This window comes from Melozone crissalis, unplaced genomic scaffold (genome assembly GCF_028551555.1).
Source record: "Melozone crissalis strain CALT ecotype California unplaced genomic scaffold, PUWL_Pcris_2 ptg000019l_1, whole genome shotgun sequence".
Taxonomy (NCBI): Eukaryota; Metazoa; Chordata; class Aves; order Passeriformes; family Passerellidae; genus Melozone; species Melozone crissalis.
Window position 1 is genome coordinate 9402088 of NW_026535797.1, and position 25673 is coordinate 9427760.

At 41.4% G+C, this 25673-nt stretch overlaps 1 protein-coding gene across 2 annotated transcripts; it reads right to left on the bottom strand.

Annotated features, from left to right (window-relative positions):
• Positions 1 to 272: 272 nt before the first annotated feature.
• On the bottom strand, positions 273 to 8773 carry TECTB (tectorin beta). 2 transcript variants are annotated; one of them, XM_054277187.1, is made up of 10 exons: positions 8695 to 8773; positions 6869 to 7059; positions 6328 to 6470; positions 6175 to 6247; positions 4764 to 4867; positions 4601 to 4684; positions 4255 to 4417; positions 2461 to 2530; positions 1553 to 1585; positions 273 to 1067 (listed from the first exon to the last, which is right to left on the bottom strand). In XM_054277187.1, exons 1-10 carry the CDS (start codon positions 8771 to 8773, stop codon positions 1015 to 1017), a joined length of 993 nt encoding a protein of 330 aa, XP_054133162.1. In that variant the 3' UTR covers positions 273 to 1014. The 2 variants fall into 2 exon arrangements, with proteins under 2 accessions (XP_054133162.1, XP_054133163.1); XM_054277188.1 differs by lacking the exon at positions 8695 to 8773 and adding an exon at positions 7743 to 7829.
• Positions 8774 to 25673: the final 16900 nt, after the last annotated feature.

Genomic DNA, 25673 nt, shown 5'->3' on the forward strand with positions numbered 1-25673 from the left:
TCATTAATTGCAAGTGTAACAACTGTAGTCATTCTTCCCTCTTTCACATTTAGGATCCTGGAAGTTTCATGGAAAAGTTCTAAGGATATTTCTGATATTTTCAAGGGGTTTTTTTTCAATATTGTTCAAGTAACTAATAGAAGTAAGGAACCTACTGTTATGCTTTTTGGGGAATTGTTTAATGTTCTGACATTTCCTGCTATTTATAAATCATTATTTCCCTTTCCAGTGCTTTTGTCTTGCTGTTGTTGCTCAGGTACAGACCTAACACCTGGACCCTGCTGTGTCTGCCCCTGGCCATGTCTTCAAGGAAGTGCAAGGCTCATTAGCTTGTTTTCTAACCTCAGAAGTGCTCAATATGCTCTCACACCATGTAACCATCCAGCACTGCGCCTGTCCAGTCAGCAAGACATCCTACTCCTACAGTGTGCTCTACTTAATCCAAGCAATCAATACTGACAACGCTGAGAATCAGGAAAGAAATGTCAGGTAATTAACTCTGAGCACCTTCTAATTACTGCTACATGAAAAGCACCCTTTCCTCCCATCCTTGACATGTTAGGCTGGTTTTTGTTTTGTTCCAAGACTTCACAGAACAAACTGGGACTTTGCAAAACCAGGCCTGGAGGGGAGTTTGGTATCACACTGAGACTGGCAGGGAAGGGAGACCCTGAAGGTAAATTTGGCATTGAAAAATGCTGAGTTTTCACATCCCTATATTCTCTTCAGGAACAAGTCCTATTGCCATCAGAGCTTTTTACAAGGAGGCATTGGCATAACCCAAGGGCTTTCACTAGTTCAAAATGCCAGCAGAGACTTGGGAGAAGCAAATCTGCTTTGGGATTTTCCAGATTTGAGGCACAAAGCTCATGGAATGTTTTATTTATCTGGTAAAATGGTGCACAAGGATTTTTAGTGGCTTTCCTTTTTCCTCTGTAAAATAAACATCTTCAGTAAAGAAGTTCAGGTCCAAACAGGATCGAGGAAAGTTACAAAGTACAGCTGGGCTGCATTTTATAATAAAACAGCAGAAAATCCAATCACAAAAAGTAGGTGGAAGATGACATCTGCAAGAGAAACACAAACTACGTGTGAGTACTTCCCTGTCAGCTCCCTTTCACCTTCTCTTCCCACCCCATTCAATAAAACTGCAAGCCCTAATGTGGCTCTGTCAACATATCAAATGTTAACAAATAGACTTTGAAAGGTGTGTTAAAAAGCCTTTCCAATCAGAAATGCTTTCAGACACCCCTATTAACCCAGTAAAACATGATTGTTCCTTTTTGGGAAGAGGGTGTGACAATTAGAGAAAAAAGATTGTTCTGTATTGGAAGTAATTGCTTTGATTTTATTGTCTGGTGTGAGGGATATACCAAAAAAAAGGAAAACAAAGTATATTACACCAGGAAATAAAATCTGATTTTGAAATGTTCACTCTTCTGTCAAATTTACTGGTATTTCAGTTTTTTTCTTTGAGCTATGGATTTTATGTTGACAAAGACACTCAAAATGCATATTTGGGACTGATACTTTGTCATACTTTGCTGTTTACCTGAGAGTGTGTAAAATCTGGATAAACCTTTGCCTGTATAAAAGAGGAGGAAAAAGATTACATCAGGATGATGATTGAAATAGGGCAAAGTGCACCAGTGTGCTTTGTAAAAGAACAGGAAACATTTGTCACATTTTGAAATTCTGAATATTTCTTCCTGTTCGATTTACTGTTTGAAGTTATAAAAGCATCCTCAGTTCTTTTACCTTCTAACATTGATAGGGGTTTTCTGGTGCGACATAATGGATTGTAATAATTTTACTGTGTCTGTATTTGTAATTTTAAATTGGCTTTCAGATTGGTGCAGTTGATAAACTAGTATAAAGGGCTCCAGTGAAAACATTGTTTGTCCCAAGGACTTGTTTCAAATGAAACAGCTCAGAGAGAAATCCCTGGTGCCTGCAGGAGGCAGCAGTTGGAGGGAGCAGTTGTTCTGCAGTGGGGAAGGCTGGTGGCAGTGCCATCAGTGTGTCAGGAGGGATAGGCACAAATCATCCCTGCAACACATGAAGGTGTTGTGGATATGCTGAAGCACGGACCCACAGTGTACAGAAAAACTCTCCTGCTGCTCCTGACCTCTCTCCCACTCCCCTGCAACCTGCCAGAGCGTGTCTGAGCTGCTGCTGAGGTCACAGGCAGGTGAGCAGAGCTTTCACTGCCAGCTCTGTGTGCCAGTGGTTTGGCCATTTATCATAAATGCCAAAGGGCTGCCCTGACTCACTTGGCAAGCGAAGAGAATGTCACTGAGCTCGCCTGCCAGAGCTGGAGGGGACCAACTTCTGTTCATGACTCCTGCTGCCCCGGGGGAAAGGGGTCTGGCAGAGGGCTGTGGCTCTCTCTGCTTGCTCCCATCTGCCAGTTTCATTGCTTCCCAAAGGGAAAAGCACCCCAGGAGCCCCGGCACTTACTGCGCACGGTGATCTCCGCCACCAGAACGCCTCCGGTTTGTTCCGCGCGCTGCCCTCGCTTGTCACATATCTCAAGAGAGCAGAGAGAAAACCAAAACAATTAAAAATTATTTAAAAACCTCACAGGCACAATTCTTATGTTTCCAACCAAGGAAATTGCTGTATATTTTCTAGGGACTTTTTTTTTCCTGCCTGTAATTATTGGGGGTTTTAGTGCAGGAGAGATGTGAAGAGAGCCTTACAGTTCATTTTCTGAAGATTTTGGTGGGCTGCTTTCCCACCCTGCCTTAAACAAAACTCCTGTCAAGAAGAGGGAAATTGAGCTCCATCTGTTTAACCCCTGACCTCTGTGAAGGCTTCTGAGTTTGTTTATTGCTCATGGTAATTGTTGTCCATTGGGTAGAAACAGGAAGCACCAAATCCTTTCCAAATTGATCAGCTCATGTCCAGCACTAATGATGCCTGTCACAGCTGACAAGGTCTGTATTGGAGGCAGTGCTCTACAGATTAAAGGTCCTTGTGCATCTCCTGACCTTTGCAGATCCCCAGCTGTGGGCATTTTTATTACAAACTCAGCATGTAGTAATTCTGGTTATGAGTTGCTTGTAAGCACAGACCACCAGCTTGGTTCAACCTTAATTGCAGGAGACCACCAGCTGCATTTTTGAGTGGGAACTGGACTCGAGGGATGTTGCCTGATTGAGCAATTATCCTGGTGGAGGGTGAGGTGGGGATTCCACACAGTGCCTGAAAGGATGATGTAGGTGTTAGACAGTACTGCCAGAGGGGCACATATGAAGTAATGGGTTTGTGTTTTCTTTTAACTCTGATCTGTGGCTGGATAAAAAGTTGAAGAAATCTTAAAAATCTACAAAATCGTAGAGTTTTTTCTGTTAGAATTTCTAACAATGTGCTTTTGTCAAACATGCAACTTGTGCACAAGTCAGTTCCTCCTGAGGAACTGAGGCTGTTTATTACAAAATGCTGCCTTAATTTGCTCCTGGACTGAGAAAGGGGTAAGAATGAAAATTTGGGCTCACCAGGAGAAGTGATGTTTTCTCTTCTCCAGCAAGAAACATTTGTTGTTGAAATGACACCATATTGGCCAAGGAGTATTTTGTGTTTTCATTTTAGGTTAAATAAAATTCTATTTCATTGCATGAGAGAAACAATGGCAAAGCTCTGACTTGGTAAAGGGTGGAGAGAGAGTCTTTAAAGAAAGACATTTTATGGGCACCTGCCCTTGTTAAATTATGTGCCTGTATAGCACCCTCACCATGCTCCCATCTAAGGACACAAGAATCCACTCTTCTACATCAGTTCCTGCTCCAGAGACAATTTATGTCTTTTATGCAGAGTAAGATGTCTGCAAGAGCAATAACTTATTGCAGCACGGCAGGGAGGACTTTCCTTGGGAAGGGGGACTGGTGGCTTTGAGACTCACACTGCCCCGAGGCTGCTCTTAGCACCAAGATACTTGGTAAAATGGAAAAAGCTCAACTTTCTCCTTTTTTCCAGGCTTGTGTTTAACTGTAGCTGTTTGTCAGACAGGACAGTAGTCTGGGATATCAACAGGAGCTGAGTTTTTCAATGGCTGCCTTATTTCTCCATACATTTAAACAAGTTTCCCAGTGTTGCCTGTGGCATGACAGGGGTCGGGCTGCACAGCTGGGCTCACACAGTGCAGTGCCTCCGTCTGCTGAGAGCCCTGGCGCTGGCTCTGCACCTCGGGGAGGGCTGGCCATCCTCTGTCTGAAGGTGGCACCGTGTGTTTCTGCAGCAGGGAGGCCTTACCACAGGGCAGGAGAACTTCTCACTGTCGCAGATGTGCGTCTCGCAGTGCAGCCAGACCTTGGACAGCTTGGGGATGTTGCGGAAGCGGAAGGCGTTGAACTGGAACGTGGCCCGGTTCGTTTTGCCGTTCTCGTGCACTAGGATGGAGTAGTCCGTGGCACACCTGAGTTGTGTGGGGAGAAGCAGTGTCAGAGCCCCCGTGGCTTCAGTGAGACATCTCCTCAGGTGACATCTGATGAAAGCATTTGCCCAGCTTTTCCTTTGCTCCCTTATACCCCCATAACCAGCTTTGCAGTCATCCTCAGGCCTGGCCTGAGGTGCTCCCCTGGATCCCACCAGCACTTACCCCTTGGTGATCAAAGGCCAGTGGATCTGGTAGAAATACTCTGAGGAGGGGGTTGCCCAGCAGTTGTTGAGAACAACTTTAAACCTGGGGAGATACAAACCCCAGATTAGCAAGGAATGTCCCAATTGCCAGTTTATTACTCATTCCTCCTTCCTTTGCCTACCTGTCACTTAAGCCCTTGGCTTCCACTCCAGCAAATATGTCAGAACCAATTTCTGATGTTTCAACCACAAAGGGGGCTTCCTTTATACTTGAGAACTTGGCGTTCTTTGAAAGACAAAGATAAAGGCATCATACATTACTTGTAACATGCAAAGCAAGGCATGATTCAACTTCAGACACCACTGCAGAGATTGACCCCAGAAACCTGGGTTCCTATAACCTGCAACCTCCAAACTCTACACTGGTAGTAGGACTGTTGCAAACCAAGATGATGTTTAAAAATATTTTGATTAATATTTGGTGTATAATGATGATCAGTGAGAGAACTTGATGCTGTTTGGGTTGTAGCATGTATTGCATATATTCCCACAGAGCATGGGTGGGGAGCAAGCTTGCTGCTGCTGCTTCTGTGGTGGGAGAAGCTGGTGGGAGTGAGAGTGAAGGTGAGTGTGCAGAATGGGAATGGAGTTGGGACATGGCCACGTGTTGGAGAAAAGGAAAGAAGACAAGCAGAAATCACAAGAAAAAAGCCAGCCTGCTGAACATGGAGCAGCGTGGTGCTCAGGTGAAAAGTTTTTGTTACAAATACACTGAAATGCCTACCTTAAATCCCAATGCTTCTTGTTGGGTAAGATGGTAACAAAGCTAGCACCAGAATTGTACAAAGAGCATCAGATTTAGTCCTAGCATTGGCTTATCTAGTGGTAAATACTCCTTTTACCTGGCCTATAATTTTAACACAGTATGTTCCTGGTTGTGCTTTTTCTTGCTGTGCTAGAATACAGAGGTTGTTTTGGAGCTTTTGACTGTGCTTTTGTGGAGAAAAGATTCCAGGATTAGGAGCTGGCTGCTCCAGCAGTGCAGTGAAGCTGCAGAGAGGAGAGGAAGGCTTCAAAAGATCTGCCTGATATCAAGGGACAATATTTTGTTGGCAACAAAATTCCAGCATGACCGAAAGATCTGTGGGGTACATGAAATATCTGTCAGGTGAGAGGATCAGGGAGAGATCTGCAAGAGAAATGCAGGGAGCTTTGCTGTGTCTATAGAGGCCATGCAAGGCCAGCAGTACATGCAGATTCATGCTGCTCTTGCAGTGGGACTACACACAAGTTTTGATTTTTCTTATAAAACCTGTCAGCAGGTTAGAAATGTACCTCTCAGCAGAAAAATCTGTCTGATTCTGAGGGATTAAAAGAACAGTTGGCATGAGTCTGCTCAGTTCACTTTAAGTATATCCCTGTTAATCAGCAGAAACAAGAACCCCTGCCAATCCCACTGCAATTATCTGTTCCAGGCTAGTAATGTGCTCCATGACACATAAAAGTCAGGAGCAGCTGCCCTGTTTTTTCCAGCCCTTTGGCTGAAGCCTTTGTAAGGTAAAGGTGAAGGTGTGAGTGGCAAAGAGCACTTACAGAATAGAAGTTGAGGGACAGCTGGCTTTCAAACGAGCCTGAGCTCCCATTCTTCACATGGACAGTGGCCACCCTGGGGACAGGACAAAATTCTGCATGAGTGAGGCATGGTAATGAGGACAGGGTGAGACACACTCCCAGGAGAGGATGTACCTTTGGTCAAAGGCAGCCTGGTTCACCAGGTAGTTGGCATTGTATGAGCAGGTGAATGAATAATTCACAGGCTGGTTCTTCACAATCACTGAGGAGTCATTGGAGACGATGGAGTTGTAGAAGTGGTATATGGGATTCTTGAACTGTGAATGGTGAGACAGAGAAATGTGGGCAGCACTGAGTCCTTGAGGCATCAGGAATAAACTTTGAAACATGAAGACTCTGATGTCAAAACAGGCTCCCCAAGGAAAATTGATTTGGTAGCTCTTTATATGCTGTGCTGCCTATTCATATGCCTTACTAAACATAAGTTCTGTGTAACACAGGTGCAGATGAACAGCAGACTAATATCACTAAGCCTGTGAGTATTTTGCCTGGAACTGCAAAGCACAGCTGTGTGATTCTTCCTTCTCCTTGACTCTGCAGTTTGGCTCCTTCTTCCATTGGTACCTAAAGCCTACTTCAAGCTGAAGAGGACAGGACTCTCTCAAGTGAGTGCAGCCATTTCCTGAGTCAGAAATGCTGACCTTCATAGTCTTACCTCTGACTGTGTGCCACAGTATGATTTGTTTTTAGGTGACAGGTCTGGGATTGTGAATTGGTAATATCCTGAGTCGTGGATCCCATTGTAGCAAATGCCTCCAAGTGCCAGCTGATTAACCTCCCATCCATAAGGACACTCTGGAATTCTGGTAATGATGGTTTTAGGATAGCAGTATACTAGAATTACATCTGGAAGGAAAATTATATACCTGAAGTTATTCAGTAGTAATTTCCTTTCAAAAGAGATGGGTCCACCCATTTACTTTCCATTGGGCTTAACCTTCTGTGAACAGGGATGTGTGCTGGAAGGTCCCCTAATGACAGCAGCTTTTGCTACACAAAATAGACCTTTAGGTTGTTAAACTCTGTCCTCTTTGGAAGAGTTTAGCCTTTGCCTTCTAATCAATGCAGAACTTTGTGAAAAAAAATTTATCTTTCTGGAATAGCTGATTGAAAAGCAGAGACACTGGTGAGAAACTTGAAGTAAAAAAAAACTGCACTGAAAATGTCTCATTAACTTATGCTGCAAAGCTGGCTTCTGCAACACCACTGACTGTAAAAATAATATTGGTGAGGTTGTTTGGTAGGCTTTGTAGGTCTGCACTGTTTTGTACTGGTGTATAAATCTTGGCTGCAATAGATATTTTGTCTTTTCTTTTCTTGGACTGGCACTATAAATCCAGCACAAACTGAATTTTTCCAATTGTCAAGTCAAAAGCCAAGATCTAAACCTGAACCTAGGCCTGCTAATAACAATAGGAAATGACCCAAACTCCCAGCCCTGTTAACAGCAGTGCTGTGTGTTTCCAAACATGGTGATTGCTAATGCACACATGAATGCTGAACATCATAACAGACAGACAGACTGATACCTTCATGACAGCCGAATTGGATATTTTTCACAGGCACAGCTAATTTGAACATCCGGTGGAAATTTTAAGGGCAAATATTGACTAACCATTAGTGACCTGAAAACTGAGGAAGACTTCCAATTACCACAGTGACAAAAAAAGGTACCCTCCCTGGAATTATTCAGTTACTTTTTTCAAAGCCTTTGCCACTCTCATTTCTTATGCTAAAAGCCTCATTTTGCAGCCTTTCCCTGTCTGCTGGGGAATAATCTGGGAAAGTCAAGTAGAGACATTAACAATTTTCTTTTTCTGATTAACAAACCTTGAGCACATGCAAGCTGATTCTGCTTGTTAATGCTCAGATTTAAAACTGGCAACTTTAGAGCTATGAAAATTCCTGCAGTTAAGAGAAACTGCTTGTGCAAATAAAGGTACTGAAATAAATGGCTAGAGGGCCAAATACTTTAGATATACCATGAAATGACTGACAGCAATCTGACAGCAGTCATGCACTAAAAAGCAAACACTAAATTGAGGCATATTCCAACACATTTCTGGACCACATTTTGTAATTGTAGTGAAATCTATTTTACAGGTCTGGCAATCTGACTGTAGTCTGTGGGACTAAAGCCCAGTTTGGGCAGCAAAGATCTGCTGCATCTAGCCTGTAGTATTACAGAAAATTTCTAATTGTTTTTGTTCCCTCTGCTACTTTATGCTTTTGTGATTAACTTTCTTGCACTATGGTTATTGCACAGAATTTGCTACATGCCTAATTCTTTGTGGGGTTAGGACTTGTATGGAACATTCTTTACTGTGCTAGCTCAAAGCAGGCCAATAAAAGAAATTTAAGGATTAGCTCTACAGAATCCCCAGTTTAACTTTCTGAAGGAAAACCTTTTGATTTTGAATGAAAAAACGCTTTGGCATCTTAATTACAGGAGAAGATCTCAGGAGGTTTAAGTTATTTTACCTGCTTTATTTGGAGTGCAAGGCCCCCCTGCAAGACCTCGAGCCAAAATGACCAGCAGATAAATAGCAAGAGTCACCATTTCTTGCAAAGATCTGAGAACACAGGAAATAAAAGCTGAAAATGTCTTTAATAGTGGAAATAAAAACAATGCATTGTCTGCAGTCCTGAGCTTGTAGTAGCTACTGTTAAAATGTCATTTTTGCAGAGAGAAAAAATAACATTACTGATATCCTGTCACCAATCTAAATGCAACTATAGGGTAAATCTTTCAAAGAACATTGCTATAACTGGGTCATTATTGTGACAATTTTACTATTTCAGTTTAGTGGTGGCTTTTAATTATTCTAGTTTGATTTCTTGCAAATAGTCTAAACCTGAAGTGTTAATATGACCAAATGAAACTGAAACAGTGGAATTTGAAAAAAAGAGGAAATAGAAATTACTAGAAGAAGTATGACACAAGAGCATATATAATGTGCTTAAATTTTAGTGCTGAAACTATTCTCTGTGGTGATTGGTATTCTGATGCATATAAACTTAAGATAGCTCAGTTTTGGTGAATTATGCATTTTCTCCTTTGCCGCTAAATGTTGAGTTTCAAGGAAAACATCCATAGAAGTTATTTACATTTACATTTTAGGCCTCCAACCTGAAAGCTGTTACCCACAGGGGAAAAACATATACAGCCTGTGGGATTGGAACTGCAATTCTGATATTTTCCCTTTGAAGACACTCTTCAGTATCAGCCCTCATACACACATCACTAAGCAGACTAAGTCACAAGTAAAAAAAACCATTTACAGGAAAAAAAATCATTCCATTTCAGCAATTCTAACAAAACGAATCAATTGCAACATTTTCACTCAGCCTCTATTTAAAAATATATAAATATATATGAGTTTATAAAAGGGTATTAAAGTACATATCAGTAACAATTCCTTCTAATTATCATCCCATGCATTCTACAAGAAATTAAGGGTTATACCTACGAGACAGGAAGGTGCTAATTATTTCAGATTTTCATTCCAGTCTTATTCCAAAAGCAGCACCGTCAGCTCTTTCCAAGATGTCCTCTTTCAAATGAGCCCAGCTGGTGTTATCTTCGCTTTATATAAGCAATCTTGTAAAAGGAGCCCATCTCTGGTTAAATCTCAACCTGCCAGTATTGTCCAGTGTGAGAGGAAAAAAAAAAAGAGTTATAGAAAAGCAGTTCTCTTCCCCTAGATGAGACTGCATTGCTGCTATTTGATTTTTACAAATCTTTCTACAGTGGTTTTTTACTGATCTTGCAAACAAGTGAACAGAAACCTCCTGAAGGTACAAAAATTTTTGGTTTGTGAGTTTATTAGGAAGATGTAAAATTTCTGGAGAGGTGAAGGTACAGCTGCCTGCTAGAATTCAGTGAAAACATATTTATAGGAATTAGCTGCTTGTCTTAAATAGTTTATTGAGAATGTCAAGCTTTTGTGCCATACAAATGAACAAAAGTAGTGGCAACAGATCATATACTACCTTTGGAGTTGTTTTTTTACTTATTTTTTTCTAAAAACTCACAGGCAGGTAATCTGAGTTTAGGTAGGCTCCTCCATAAGCCTTAGCATTATGCTACATAATAATAGTACATAATACTAAATGCACACAAGGCTGTGTAATATACATTTAACATTAAACTATAGGTTGTGTAAAATTTACCATTGCACAGAAAACTGAAACAAATTTACTCTTTGTATGACCACCAGTCATGAAGCTGCCTGTGAAAGTCTTGTCTAGCTGGTGGGATTTTCTGGTGCCCCATTACATCCTGTTTGTGTCAGCTTATAGTGAAAGGCCCAGAAAAAGTAGTGGGTGCACTACTGCTATTTTATACAGAATATGGGCTTTAAACGCGCTTGCCATGGAAAGTGGCCCAGGCTCAGCTTTGGGCACTGTGTCCCAAACCCGACCCAGTCCCATGTGCTGTTGAACCACTCCTGCTCTGATGTCTTGAGTCACTAATGTGGGACCCAGCCCCATTGGGGCTCCTCAGAGATGGTCTGGTGGCTCCTCTTGTGCAGAACCTCATTCTGCCCCACCCACAGCAGGACTTTGGTGTGGATCTGCCTTCTCCCAGGCAGTTTTCGGCAAACAGGGGGGCACAGTAATAAAGGTGTACCAGTTGTCAGTAGTTTGGAGTTTTTGAGAGAATCGAATGGAAGAGCACAGTGGCCCTGACCTGAACCTGAAATGCTCAACGAGGAGTTTTTAGCTGGCCTGTGAGTGAGATTTGTAGGAACACCTTGATGACAGCATTCACTTCAAGAAGTGTCTCAAGCCAGAAGACCTGAGCAAAGCAGGGCCATGGGTGCACCTGCACTGTGAGGGCTGCTTGGCGATGGTCGTGTGCAGGTGAATCTGCAGTGACATGAAGAATTAAGTGATCACGGTGACTTCTTCTGGCAAACTGATCCAAAGCCCTAAACAAAGGTTGAAAAGCTGATCCAAAGCCCTAAAAGGTTGAAAAGCCATGTTGGTGCTTGATTGAAGCTTTGTAAGGAGTTGCTCTTACTGCTCTTGTGAGCCTGCAAGCCACCACATTCTGATTTAAATGAGATTACTTAAAGATGGACACATGGATAAAATCCTCTGGGCAGGGTTTGTTGTTATTTTAATTGAATTAAAGAGCAATCCCTGAACAAGAAGCAAAGCTCATCAATCATTTGTTGTGATCTCTCTTAACTAGAGATTATCCTCATCAGAAATCTTAAAGCAAGGAAGATTTAACTCCAGGTATCTGTTTTATAGCCTCACCCCAAATCCTGCAGGGATTCAGGCCTAATTATGATTTCCTAAGGCTAAATCTAAATATACACTGTGTCAACATGCACTATTTTTTTGTCTTTCTGTGTGTGAGTGTGTATTTGGTCTGGAAAAAGAAACCAGGGTTTCTGGTGAGACTTTCTGATCGACCCTGTTGACAAGAATATTTAGCACAGAAACAAGGGGACACTTGCAGAAGAGGGCTTGTGACTTGAGAAAGGACTCATGGCTGTGTACAAGCTAATTCTTCAAACTCAAAGAATCAGATTCAGTCCTGAGGGTGGACTTGGCCTATCAGGCCTGCACACACAGGGCTGATTTGGAGCGTAAGATATTTGGCTAATCTTGATTAGGCATAGTGTAAATGCCTTGCTGAAAATTATGTAAGTGATCTGCCTCACCATAACATTAACAAAATTAACAAAGCTCTTGAAACACAGATTAGCTTTTTACTGATAATTTTTAGCAAATACGCTAATTAAATTATCATTGGTATAACAGTACAGGTTTCAGTGGAATTACTCCAAAATGGATCTAATCCCATAATTTGTATGAGAAAATAAATCTCCCACTATCTTCTCACAGAAAACTTATCTCCACGTACATAATACTCCTTTTAGGCAAAAAGTAGAAAACAGAATGAAAACCATGAAACAAATTTGGCAGTGGTGCCAGCTGGTGTATAGTAGTTTGCATTTGCATGAGAAACAAGCACAGAATGTACCTAAGCCAACCAGCATTTGATACCTGCACTGATCAGAGGTGAAGGCTTGGAGAAGGGTTAGGTTTCTCTCAGTAAGTGCTCACACTGAAAAAGGAAAGCCATTAACTTGCAAAGCAGACCATTGAGGATTGTTGCAGTTCCCTGAATCTTTCCAAGACCATTGAATAATCTCAGCAACCTAAGTATTTGTACAGATTTCAACCAAGAGCAAATGAAGGCCTTATTGTGGATTCCACCTACAAGGGCAGCTTGTGTCTCCAGCCTTGTTCCTCACATTGTGATGGAAAGCTGTGTGAGTATCAACTGTCTGGCTCTTACATGAAGCAAATGAGGTTCTGCTGTTTGAACCTGCAAGGGATATAGCAACATCCAGTTTTCATTGGTTTTGGACAAAACAATAAACCTGAAGAGTCCCTCAGCTATATGGAAGGACTTACGGGATAATGGAGACAGGCAGCTGGTCCCAGGGGAAGGCAGCTCAGCTGACACTCATCTAGAGGCTGCAATGCATAAATGATGGTGTTTCCACACACCAAAACATGGCATACTCAGTTTTGTCTGAGATAAGAGGTGTATTTATCCCACAGGCATAGAGACATCCATGCTGGGTCTGGAGGCACAGCAGCTGTATTTACATTTGGCCTGATCTGAGTGAGTGGATCCCCTTGGAAGTGCAGCACTCTGTTGGTACAATCAAATTTTCCTGAAGCCTGATTGAGCTGTGCTGTGTAGACTTATTCCTTCAAGTCATAAATACCTTAGGGATTTAGGATTGTTTTGCCTTTTACAGTGTAAATACCTTTCCAATAGTTTATTACTCATGGCACGTGGCTGGTCACTCGCTTCAGCACATGACTGAGTCACCATCCCTGGAGGTACATGAAGATGTGGCACTACAGGACATGGCTAGTGGTGCTCTTGGCATTTAGGACAGTTGGACTTCAAGATATTTTTCCAACCTAAGTGATTCTACAGTTCTATTCCGTGAATGTTTTAGCCTTGTGAGCAGATTATAGCACAATGCATGTACGTAGAGAGAGCCTGGGACACACAGATCTCCTGCACCCCAAGTCCCCAAGTGGCTGATATTCTTCAGTAACTGGCATAAGACCTATCAGAAGAAGGGGAAATCAGAGGAAACTGTCATGGTGGAGGAGCCACATAAAAACCAGAGATGGCTGTTCAGGCCACTGGAAGAGACAGTCTTCTGCTCTTGACTTACTCATGTGTTAGCTGTCTGTCTGTGTAACTACGCAACACTGAATCATAGTTTTTCAGCAATCACCTGCAGCCATGAGCTTGGTGAGACAGTGCTGCTGCTGGTACATGCACTCCTGTGAGCGAGGGTGTGAGAGAGGACAGTCTCTCAGCTGAAGAAGCCTTGATAATTTTGCTATTCAAAACAGATATTTACATCAGCAAATCTTGCTGAACACAAAATTGTGGCTGAAGTCAATAATCATATTTCATGTTCATTTGAATGCTTGATTCTATTGCTGTTTAGCTTTGCCAGCACATTTAATGTTCTTTGGATGCTTCTCCAGAAAAATCCTGCCTGTTTTGCAGTTTGCTGCTGTTGGAACAGAACATCAGTTTGCAGCTGTTTCCTTGAACCCTTTGTGTGGGTAAGTGCTTTATTTGTTGTGATTTTTTAGGGGATGTCTTGGACCTAGCTAGTTATGAAGGATAAGACTTTGGAGGTTGATTTAATAAAGACATGGCACTTGATTTAATGAGTGTTTGAGACATGTAGAACAGGTCATGCGAGACCAGAACTAGTGACTAACACCAGTCATGTGAGACCTCAGTCCTTGGACTGCCTCTAGTTGGGGATGCCTAAACTTGCCATGTACTTAATTAATTTGTCTAAACGAGGCATGTATTGCATTAGCAAGTGCTGTAAGGTGGCCAAGATACCTGCACAGATATCTGTAAGGTGCCCAAGATATCCTGTGACACAGGACCTCTGGGACACTCGGGCACTTTTGGAGCAGGAACTGGAAGCCAGGGATAGTCAGGGCATCTTAAATGACACTGGATGTCTGTGTGTGGGCAGCTGAGTGGAGACCAGCCAGACACACTGCTCTGCTTGGCTTGGCATTCATTTTTGCTCGCCCTGGGAGCCTGAGCAGCCCTGCAAAGGTAGCAGCACACATGCCTGAGCCTGTTCCAGCACCCTCCAATTACTCACTGGGTGCCCAAGGACAGCTTCCAGGCAGAAGCTGGAGCACTGCTGGGGAAAGATAGCTTTGATCTCAACAGGCAAGAATTGGGTCTCCTGTAATCCTGGGCGAGGGCTCTGACCACCAGTCTGCTCCAGCTGTTCTTTGAAGAGGGTGTGGCTGTGGCTGCTGGGCTCCACTGTGTCCAGAGCTGCTGTCAGAGCAGAACTGCAGGGATTTTCTGCTGAGAACACAGGGATTAAGCATTTTGTAATGGCTGGTTCCTGCTGTGGAATAGCATTCTGTAATCACCTGAACCTGGCCTGAATGGCTTCTGAGGTACCTAAGTGCTTTTTTGGATCTCAATCATGCCATCCTGTATAACATCTTGTAAACCTTTTAGTTCTTGTTATCTCAACAACAGGTCTTGATCTCTTGGCACTGTGGGTGAGGATCTCACCTCAGTGTGGGGGAGGATTTTAAGAGGAAGGTGAGAACAAAGCAAGAATGGACTCTTTGTGTCATTCATTAGTTTAATCTTCTCAGTTTGGCAGCTGGCTCTGACACGGTGACCATCTCTTCTTGGTCCAGTAATGCTCTCTTTTCTGGGCATTATCCCACTGGTGCTGGGAAGAGTGCTGAAATATGCTGTTTCTCAGTTTGGGTTGGGATATGTCACCCCAGCAGATGTCTGATCTTCTGCCTCATTCCTGGCCATGTGTGCTGGCCATAAATAATGCTGCTCACCCAGCCTGCATGCTTTGCTACTGAAAACCTGACAAAAACAGGACTGCAGTGCAGTGACACATAAAAAGTATGCTAAAGGCAAATTTATCCTCTGGGGTCCCTCAGTGCCAATTCCACTGATTGCTCAGAAACTGATCCTAAATGTATGCTGCTCATTTAAAAAATATGGTTAAGGAAGAAAAAAAACAAAAGAAAGACAAATGAAGGGGCAAACTGATAAAGAAATTTCAGAAGCAGGAGGAATGCTGAACTACAGTAAAGGACTTGATTGCCATGAAGCTTGGAAGGCCTCCTATTCCCAAGCCCGGAAACCTTTCCTCAGACTTGCAATCTGTATTGCCCTGGGAGCCTGGAGTGCTCCTGCTCCCTCTTTAACCCCTCTACCCTTACCTGAGCTACAGAGCCCTTCTCCAGCTTCCTTAGTTCTCCATGGTCTGATCCAGCTGAACTATAAACCTGCTTTGTGGGATCCAGTTAGGAGTGCACACATGAAGGACTGGTAAAAATCATGTTCTTGAAATGCTCTCCATAAATTCATATCCTTTGAAGAGTTAAGATCCATTTGTTTCCCCTATGAAATAAGCTTTCAGTATCTGTAGTGCTGCAGTCTCAAATCCAACACAAACCTTTGCACTTCTATCAGTGGCAGCTGCTGATTAAAATCACAGTTTTGGTTTCCCAAGCTACATAATCCTGCTAGTTCAGTCTTAGACCTACTTTTCTCAGCACACTGTATCCATTATACCAGTGTTGTCCTCATTTTTGAAAGTTTGTGATTTTTGGCAGTCTGATAGCATCATCCTTGGAGACAGTCTCTTTTGCCGTGAAAGGGATCTGTTTGTTGTAAAGAGTTATGTGGCACTGAGAGCTACATGTATCAAACTTAGCTGCATTAATTAGCTGGTGCTGTGCTTGTAAACTGATCATAATAATGCTTATCACAATCTTAGTACCATTATCTCTGCTTTGCAGATAATGGAACTGAGCCACAGAATGGCAAAGCTCAGTGTAGGGCTCTTGAGCTGCCCATCCTGCTCTTACTTTTCCTTTGCCACTGAAAGAATAAGCAGCTTGGAGCAGGAAGTGTCCAAGCAAACTCTGGATGGCTTTGTCTGTGAATGAGAAAAGCTTTTTTGGGAAGCTGGAATGATTGTTTGGAGTGCCAGGCCATGTCTTCTGGAACATAGGACTCACATGTCAGAGGCTCTTTTGCCACCTAAAGTAGTAAACTCCCCCTTGCTTGTCAGTTTACCATTTCCACTGGCCTTTATGGCTTTTTGACAATGATTTGGTGACCTGATTACCAGTTGAGTGTCTCAGTGGATTTGCTATAAACAAAGCTTCTCACTTAGTCAAGACACATTCTTTAGCATTCAACCTCCAAAAAGGTCACATTCTGAGACTTCCCACAGATAACAGATCAATATTCAGATCAGTTAAAGGGTATTGTTTTCTTCAAATTGCACCAACACACTATTGATGACATCCACTGAGATGGTTCTTTCCATTCACCATGTTTCACAGTAGCAGAGAAATGTAACAGCTTCATGCAGTGGAATGGAGCAGAGCAATTGATCTAAAAGTTTCAGGCACTCAGTTGAGTTTTCATTTCTTTGTTGAATTACGACTCAACCAATACCAAACAAAATCCAGATCTTACTTTTTAAATTGGCTGGATCATTAATTTTAATTATTATTAAAATTTTATATTATTATTAATTTTAATTACTTCTTGTAGAATTCACCTAAACACCAAATGCAAGAGGTGGCTGTGGTCCATGTACATTTCTTCAGAGATTTTCATGGGCTCCCTCTGATAGTCAGGTTTGAGAAAGCTGACACCTTTGTGTTTTCTTCTGCTGAGCTGTAGCTGGTGTTGTATTGATCACTCAAAATCAATTCAACCATCCTGGGCAAAAGTACTATTTGCTAGCTCTTAAAATGACAGTTTCAACCATCCTGGGCAAAAGTACTATTTGCTAGCTCTTAAAATGACAGTTTCTCCCTTCTGGTGTAGCTTCCAGTAATGTAATTGGAGCAAATAGTCTGCAGCAAACCATCATTTCGATCTAAGCTGGCTGAACAAAGCATTGTGGTCATAAAAATGCTTGAAATTATGATACCAATGGCGTTCATGTAGTATTTCCTACAAGCTATTCCAGAAAGTATGACACTGTAGTTCCCTTTTATGAAAATCCCTCAGGAATACAATAATGTGATTACCTTCCAAGGGATTCATAGAGTTGTTCTCCTCCATAACCCACCACAGCTCCAAGTACTCAATCCTCCAGGACAGACTGTGCTCAAGACTCCAGATTGATTATGCTGTTAATGACGCAGGAAGCTCTGCTGTTGTTTGTTTATTCTGAGACTAGCTAAAATTAGAAGTTGACCTTATGTTCCTGAATTAATTTAAATATAAAAATTCAAGTTACTGATTCTGATTTCTTTTCTGGAAATATGATCTTGAAAGCCAAAGCTCCTTGAGCTGTGAGTCATTTTTGAAGTGATTTTGAAATGAAAGGTGTCTGGCCCAATTGATACATAGGAACAATAAACCCTAAGCTATCTCCAAGGTAGTGCCCTTACATGTATACTGGGCATCTACAGATATGTAAGATTTTGAAAGATCAAGAAAATGTCAAATCCTTGTTTTAAATGCTTGAAAACATCTGGATAAATTCAGTAAATAGACCTCAAACTGCTGACTACTTGGATATACCAAAAGCACATGAAGTTGAAGAGTTACTCTTTGCATCTCTGGATGGTCTTGATATCTTAAAAAAAAAAAAAAAAGAGAGAATAAGAAGAGCAGGGAATACTGAATCTTTTACAGCAATAGGCTGGTAAGATACATTATTGATGCTTCAGAAGGTGTGTAAGGCTTAAAGTGCTGAACTTGAAATACTAGGAAAGGATCTGTTTTCACAGCTTTTTTCTTAATATCAGTTTTGTTTTTTTCTCAGTAGGCTCCAAAACAAAATGTACCTAAATACATCAATCAATAGTCAGTTCTGAAAATGTAAGCTGATTATAGAGTATTCGGATACATCTTCCTGGAAATCCTTTGGGAAAAAAGAATGTAGTTGGAATGCCCACTCTCTACATCTAATCCTGGGGGTGGATATGGTATTATTTTGGCACAGGTGAAATCAGTGGATATGAATGTAGAGAAGATATGGCAACAATGGTATTTTCTATGTTTGCAATACCATTCATTTCAGGCTCTCTGAGACCTTCATAAAGATTTTAGTCCAGACACCAACTGGCCAGGAGATGGTGTTAGTGATGTACTATAAACAGACACATGTGGCACAGAAAGGCAAAGTGACTCATGAAATCTGGTGAAGACATCTCACCATCTCTGAATGGTGCCCATCTTTTGGACCCTTCCTTAGCCTGTTCTGATTATTTTCATTGTCTATAATAATTATTATTTAGTGTTGCTATTTCAATATGGCAAGCAAGTAAAATATTTTTCTTGTATCTTTGTCAATACATTTGTTAACTAATAATGTAGATAATTTATTAACAGATAAGTAAAAATAGAATAGATCAAAGCCTACATCACTCAGGAATAGCAGATGTGAATGAAATAAGTTCAGTCATCCAGACCTTTTTAGCTTCTCTTGCAAGCCTTAATCTTGTGGCTATTAACAAGTAGTTTGGAAAGATGCTCCTCTCTAGGACAACAAATGCTGTATATTTCTTTCCTTCTGCACCTCCTGTCAGGAGCCAACTCAGCTGAGCTCCCCAGCCTTTCAGTCAGCTTTGTGAATTCCTGTACCAGTTCATTTCTCTACTTCCCAGTCTTCATTTTCCTCATGTGATTGCAACCCTTATGATCTGCCCAATATGCCACTAAACTCACAATGTCTGAAGGTGTTACTATGTAATGTCACCTTCTGGTATTCTCACCTTCCCACCCCTTTCCATGTTTCCTGTCCCACCACCTCTCTGTGCACTACCCCTTCCACTGAGCTCAGCAAACACTGCTGCTCCATCAATCTCCTCCATTTCATGACTTTGCCTGTGCTACTTAAATATGCTTGTGTGAAATTTTGGTTGTAAATCTTTCCTTCCAACAGTCCTTTGCTTTGTACAGGGTGGTTTCCTGCTGGCTTTTTACCTCTGCTCCTCTCACCAGCAGTATGACATTGGCCAGAAATGGCTCTGCAGGCAGGAGCTGGTGTTGGGCAGACAGTGGTGGTCAGCTAACATGATTCCTTGGCAGCAGGCTGCTGCTGTGACCTCAGGTTATACATCCCTGGGTTTGCACTTTTTAAAGCTATTTCAATCATGCCTATCCAAAGAGAAGGAAAGAAAGGCTCTTGTGCTTCCTGCTTTGCTGCACAGTCACAGCCAGCCTGGACCCTTTAGTCTCAGTCTAACCAGGCTCTCTTGAAGTGAAGTGAGGAGGCCAGGTACAGCCTGGCCCCAGGAGCTCAAAGCATGAAGAGGGAAACTGTACCTTGATATTTCATTTCTCTGCCTTCCTCAGGGAGGATTCTGCAGCTCACCGTGCAAAGGGAACTGCCCCTGCCTTCCCTGAGGTGCGGACTGCCCTTTCCTCTCATTTTGCACACAGGAGGGGCAGTTCCTCTGGTTCTCTTATCTCTTATTTGCCTGTCCATGCCAAAGTTGGGGGCATCCTGACTAGTGGGCAGTGTAGCTCAGGTGAAGGGACAAGCCCTGGTATTTGTATTAAATGCTGTACATAGCCATCTTATCTGTAATGGATATTATCTTTTAGATGTAACATACTGGACAGGGTGTCCTGCATGGCTTGCGAAAAGAGCCATTGGGATTAAAGGTCACTGAGATCAATCATGCTGATGATTTATTTAAGTGCTTGACAATTGTGAGTTTTCTGCTTGGCAAGTATGCTTTTTTTATGTTTTAAATTATGTGATATTCTCTGCAAGACTTCCTGTTTATGAGCAAATATCTTAGGTCTAGGGAGCTTGGCATGCAAATACCTTTTAAAAATTGATCTAAGAGATTTTAGATGACTAACTCATATTTTTTAAAAAAAAGTTAGTTAGGAATCTAAATCTAGTTATTTTCAGGATTGCAAAACTGATGGACTTTTCTCCACTATTATTAGCACTGGAAAAGTGTCTTCCTCTGTATTTGCCAAATAGATCTATTGAATTTTGAGTGTCATACAATAAAGCCTTTTAAAAATTAACTCCTATCTTTCACCAAGTACTTTTCCCAATGACTCTACTTTGTCTGAAGTGACACTTTACAACAAGGCTGCTGAGGCCACCATGTATTCTTCAGATTGGTCTTTATCCTGCAAGTACAGGAGCCTCCAGCACTGCTCAGGGCAGCTTAGAGTTATTCCCTGAGAATTTGGCAGAGAGGGCCATTTGGAAGAGCAGTGTTCACTCTGAAAAGGGTCTGTTGCCATTAAGTTACTTAAAAATGAAAACTGGTAAGGAGATAATGTTCCATCCCATCAGGAAAGTATATTTTTAGGATATATCTATATTTCCGTAGAATTCATTATTTCCATTTTTAAACCAAATTCTGTAGAGAATCAATGTGGAAATATTGCAGTGCTCTTCAGGATTAAAGGTCTGGTATTTGATCAGTTGTGCTTAAAAATCTTCTTTTTTGGGAAAGCACTTCTTGTTTGGGAAAGTTTTCTCTGTCACAAAATTCTCTGAAGCAGAAACCTTTTCTCCCAAGAGTAATATAGACTAAAATTTTTACTTAGGGAAAACGCACTTATTTAGTGTGTTTCTTTTAAAAGATTGGTCTTTAAGAAATTGAAAATGCCTGAGTGTGTGCATAAAATTGTGTTTAAATACAAAGGACTGGTTAATACAAAGTGAATACAAAATTGGAAATTTGTGTATGAGAATGTAAAGAAGAAAATAGGCAAATGTGGTCAGGGTAAACACATATATGGAATCCTAAGGAAAACAGCAGTAGAATTCAGGAAATATTTAATCAGTGGTTTGACCATACCTTTGGCTCAAGCTTGGTAAATATGTGACTACTCAAGGTAAGGATGCCAAAGCAAGAACATTTTTAACAGGTCACTGACTGTTATTTTAAGTGGACTCCTAGCTTCATGGCTCTCTTAGATATAAAGTTAAGAAATTCTTTGTGTGGAATGGCATCCTGTTCTGTTGAAATATTTTATTATGTTTACCAGGCTGACAAATCTTTTGATTGCAATTTAATTTAATACAATTTAATTGCTACTAGTAGGATACCCTTCAGGAGCTTACTATCCTCACTCCTGCTGGAATTCTTGTTGCTGTAGTGATGATGTTTTCCAAACACTGTTTTGGAAAAAGAAATCTAGGGTTATCATTAATATATAATTATGCTAATGAATTACGATAGCTTCAGTTTGCCTTCCTGTAACACTGTGGGCATAGCTACAATAAGATAAGAGCTTTTAGGTAACATTAACATTAATTATATTAATTAGAGAGTTGTTAGGGTAGTATTACTACTTTATAGCCCTTGTACTCACTATTTTGATAGCCCATGTGCAAGGGCATCGCTTCCTCTAATTTTGGTGAATAAGGACAATCACAGTTACCTGGGAAGAGGACTGTGAGTGCACCTGTGGCTGTGCAGCAGAGCACCCTGAAATGACCAATTTCAGGGCATGGCAGCCTTACTTTCTTCTGCAGACGTGATGAGTGTGAAATATATTTCTGAGAAACTGGAAGAAATTCAAGAAATAAAAAACAATTTGCATGTATTGGCCAGAGACATTAAACTGCATAAGACCCCAAGTAAGACTGTGTTTGTGATTTGCAATTGTAACTTTTCTCATTTTTCTTTTTTTGCAGTTTATCTTTTAGTGCTCATACTTATTGAACTTGAGAGTGTTAACTGCATCTATTTAGACAGAAATTAAAATGAAGAGTTCTCTTCTTTTTCTATTATATTGATAAGTTCTTTTTGTCACTGTGATGGAGGGTACATATCTACATGCAGAATACATTATAATTTTGGAAGATGGAATTAATCAATTTTTTATTCATTTCCGTCTTATTGATAGTGTTAGAAAGACTGCAGGATTAGCACCAACAATACAGTTGATTGAATGGCCTTGGTGGGACTTCAATCACAGTTAAAACAGATTCTGTTGCAGGAAAGGTCAAGGAAAGGAAATTCAGAGCCTGGTTTAGTGAAGGATTTAAGAGTGATACAGGTATGCATGAAGGACTAGGGTGCCAAAGCAAGCTAGAGAATTCTGGAGTGGTCTGGTAAGCTCCAAGACAGAACAGAATTCAACAGTTTTGTGCAGATCTTGATAGCTCAAAAAATGTCATTTTTAAAATTATACAAAAGAAGTGTGGCTTCCTTTAATCATTATAGAAGGCTCTGAGAGGCAGAGTTAAAGGAGAAAGGGGCAGGCTGATCAGTGCAGGCATTAATTAGGGCCAAGGTCTCTTTTGGAAGTTAATGAGTTTCTAAATAGCTAACGAGCAGCTGATGGGGATCGGAAGAGTACTCAGCCTCTGCATCCTGCTTTTATTTCTGCCCTAAGATGAGAGATACCTTTAGGAGATACAGACAGTGTTTTGTGGTCAAAAGTCTTCTATATCTGCTTCTCAGGTGAAAATCCTTTTCTTACACAATGCAAGGGAAAATTTAAATACATTTTTAGTCTCCTGAGATTCAGAACGATTTACAAGAGTATTTCTTGAGCCTTACTGCAGTGCTCAGGATAGGACCTGAGTGATTTTAACTTTTCTGGTCTCTCTGACCCTGTCTTTGTCTGTGCTTCTGAAAGTGTCTGACATAACTGCTCTTGTTTGCACCTCTCCCTCATCCTTGTAAGCCAGATGGCTTTTGCCATTTTTCTGACCCTGCCGGGTAGGCATCGCACTGACACAGCTCTTGCATAGCATTCATTTGATTTTGAAAAACATTGAAAGGCAAAAGAAATGAGAAAAAAGCAAATAAGATGGGAAGCCAAGTGAGCACAAAGCAGGGGGAGATCTGCTCTTAGGGCAGACCAGAGAGGGGGTTCAGGCACTTCTTCAGTGTGTGCATGGCTGTGCAGGCACGCTGTCCTGAGCAGAGGCAGAGGTGCAGCCTGGTGTGTGTGTGTTGAGCTGTGAGTGTGATACACCCTTAGCTAAGCACCCACCTGGGATAGAGGAATCACCATGTAGAGACAGAAGGGATTTACTCACTCCAGTTCCCAGCTTAGAAGGGTCTGGCCTTTCTGAACCACTGGCACAGCAGATCTGACTTCAGCAATTTTCCCCCCGGCCCATAAGATTCTCTGCTACTCATGTCTTAATAGGTATTTAATAACATGCATGAGTTAAGTAGAATATTCTTTATCTGCCCTAAGATTCCCTTTTATTTTCACCACCTTACCACTTGATGGATCTGCATCAGGAAAGACCAGTGCATTTCTTTGCAGTTTGAAATACCTGTCATTCTTGTGGTGGCTCTTTTCTGAGTCACAGCTTTTCTAACCAATATAGAAGTAACATTAATATAGCAACAAGTAATTAAAAAAAAACCTGGAATCTATTTGGCTCACACTACAATTGAGTATGATTCCATAGCTGTAATTAACTAGGCAGTGTCTGGAAGTGTGTTGCATCCACCACCTGCCTCTCCTGTGCTAAATTTCTACTCCCTGTGTTGTTCTTACAAAGAGCAATGAAAAGCAAGGCTTGGGACAGAGACATTTCTTGATTGAATGCCATGGAGGCCAGGAATCCTCCTGTGATGTGTTGGAATGTCTTGTGCTGTTCTTGAAACAACCCACAGTGGTAGCTTAAGTCCTAGGATCTTAACACTGAGGGCATTCAGCCCTTCCAAAATAAATTGCCTGCTACCTGCTTTTTGGACAAAAATAATTCTCTCCCACGTGTAAACAGGCAGCTGCTAATTCACCTAAAGGTTATAGTCTGCTTTTATGTGATAGTTTTTCTTAGATGTAATGGCCTAAAGATATGGTTTTACTTATGCCATGCTCATCCTTCTCTGCTGTTTTTGGTTAATAATCAGGACTCAGGTTAGTAGACCGTACACATCACAGCCAACACCTGTATAAACTGGTTATCTGACAGGATGTAGATGTGTGTATGGGCAGAATATAAATTTCTATATAATTCCCTTTAAATTGGCATATGAAAGGGAATTGCTTATGAGTCATGTGCTATTTGCAGATTAGTGCTATCCAGAACCTGGTGCCAAGGAAACTGACTTATTCTCTGTTATTACTTTGCTATTCATTACATTGTGCAATACATCAATTGCAAACATAAATACATTGTGTAGTCCATGGACAGGAATAAATCTTGGTATGTTCAAGTATGTACAGGCCAGGTGCTAGTCCTGCACAGGGAATCACATACATTGTGCAGTTTCCTTGGATTTTTCATATTCTATTCATAGTACTTTGATGTTTTGGGGTTTTTTGGGTTTTGTTTGTTTTCTTTTTCATTTGGCTGCTTCATTTTTGATCCTAACTTTGAAGAAATGACTTGAACAAAATATTTTGGACTTTTTTCTGAAACTCACAGTGCTCACTGAGGGTCTCTCATGTATTTTCAGCCTCTGGGTATCTTTGACTGTTCCAGAAACTTTTGGGAGGACGTAATTTCCCCTTGACTTTCCCACCAAGGTTCTTCAGCTAAGGTATGTTTGTTTGTATTGGTTTTTGTATTGGTTAAGTTTTGTAAGGTATGGAAGACAGAAAGACTCTGTCATATTACCTAGAACATATTTCTGGTTTTTACATCTCCTTGTGTTCAGCCTGCAAGAAATTGGGGAACTTTGGGGTAGTACAAAGCCCCTTTCCAGAGCTGTGTGTCCAGTTCAGGAAGGACTGGTGCTTTTCCTTGGATCTCTCCTGATTTCTGCAATGGTTTCTGTAAAACAGCTTTCTGATCCAACTGGAGACTGCTCCAGATCCACTCCCTCTGCTGGTTCCATTGGTGGTGGTGGGATCAGTCATTCAGCAGCAGATTCTGCCAGCTGTGTCCTTGCACTGATGGTGAACTTTGGCTTCATGTTAATTTAGGACAGTGAAAGACATCATTCCATGCAACACTTTTTTCCCTACAACCTCTAGAGGCCCTGGGCACAGGCCAGCTGTGTGACCACAGACATGGAATATCACCCTGTGCTTTTGGCTGCCCTTCAGTTTCTGCCTTATATTTTTAGCTTTCAGTCCTCTTACAAGGAGAATTGTCTCTTCTTACAATATTTGTAGCACACTGGGTGGATTAGCAGTTCTGCTCACTCCTCCTCAGGTCTCTAGTAAAAAGCAAATATTCAAAAATTACTCCTTAATTTTGATTAAGGAAGAATTGTACTTCCTAACACTGCATGACAAAACATCCTTGTTTAAAGGACTTTGTTTGAACTGGCATCTAAACTTGGATGTCTCTGTCACACAGCAGGTGCTTCAGATCACTAATCTCCTGCAGTACAAGCTGGTATTTATTCCTGTCCACTGTCAGATCCTTTTACTTGGCATAGCAAAACATCCCATGCACCCCACAAATTGTGCTGGTGAGCATATTTAATTGTACATCAGCAGG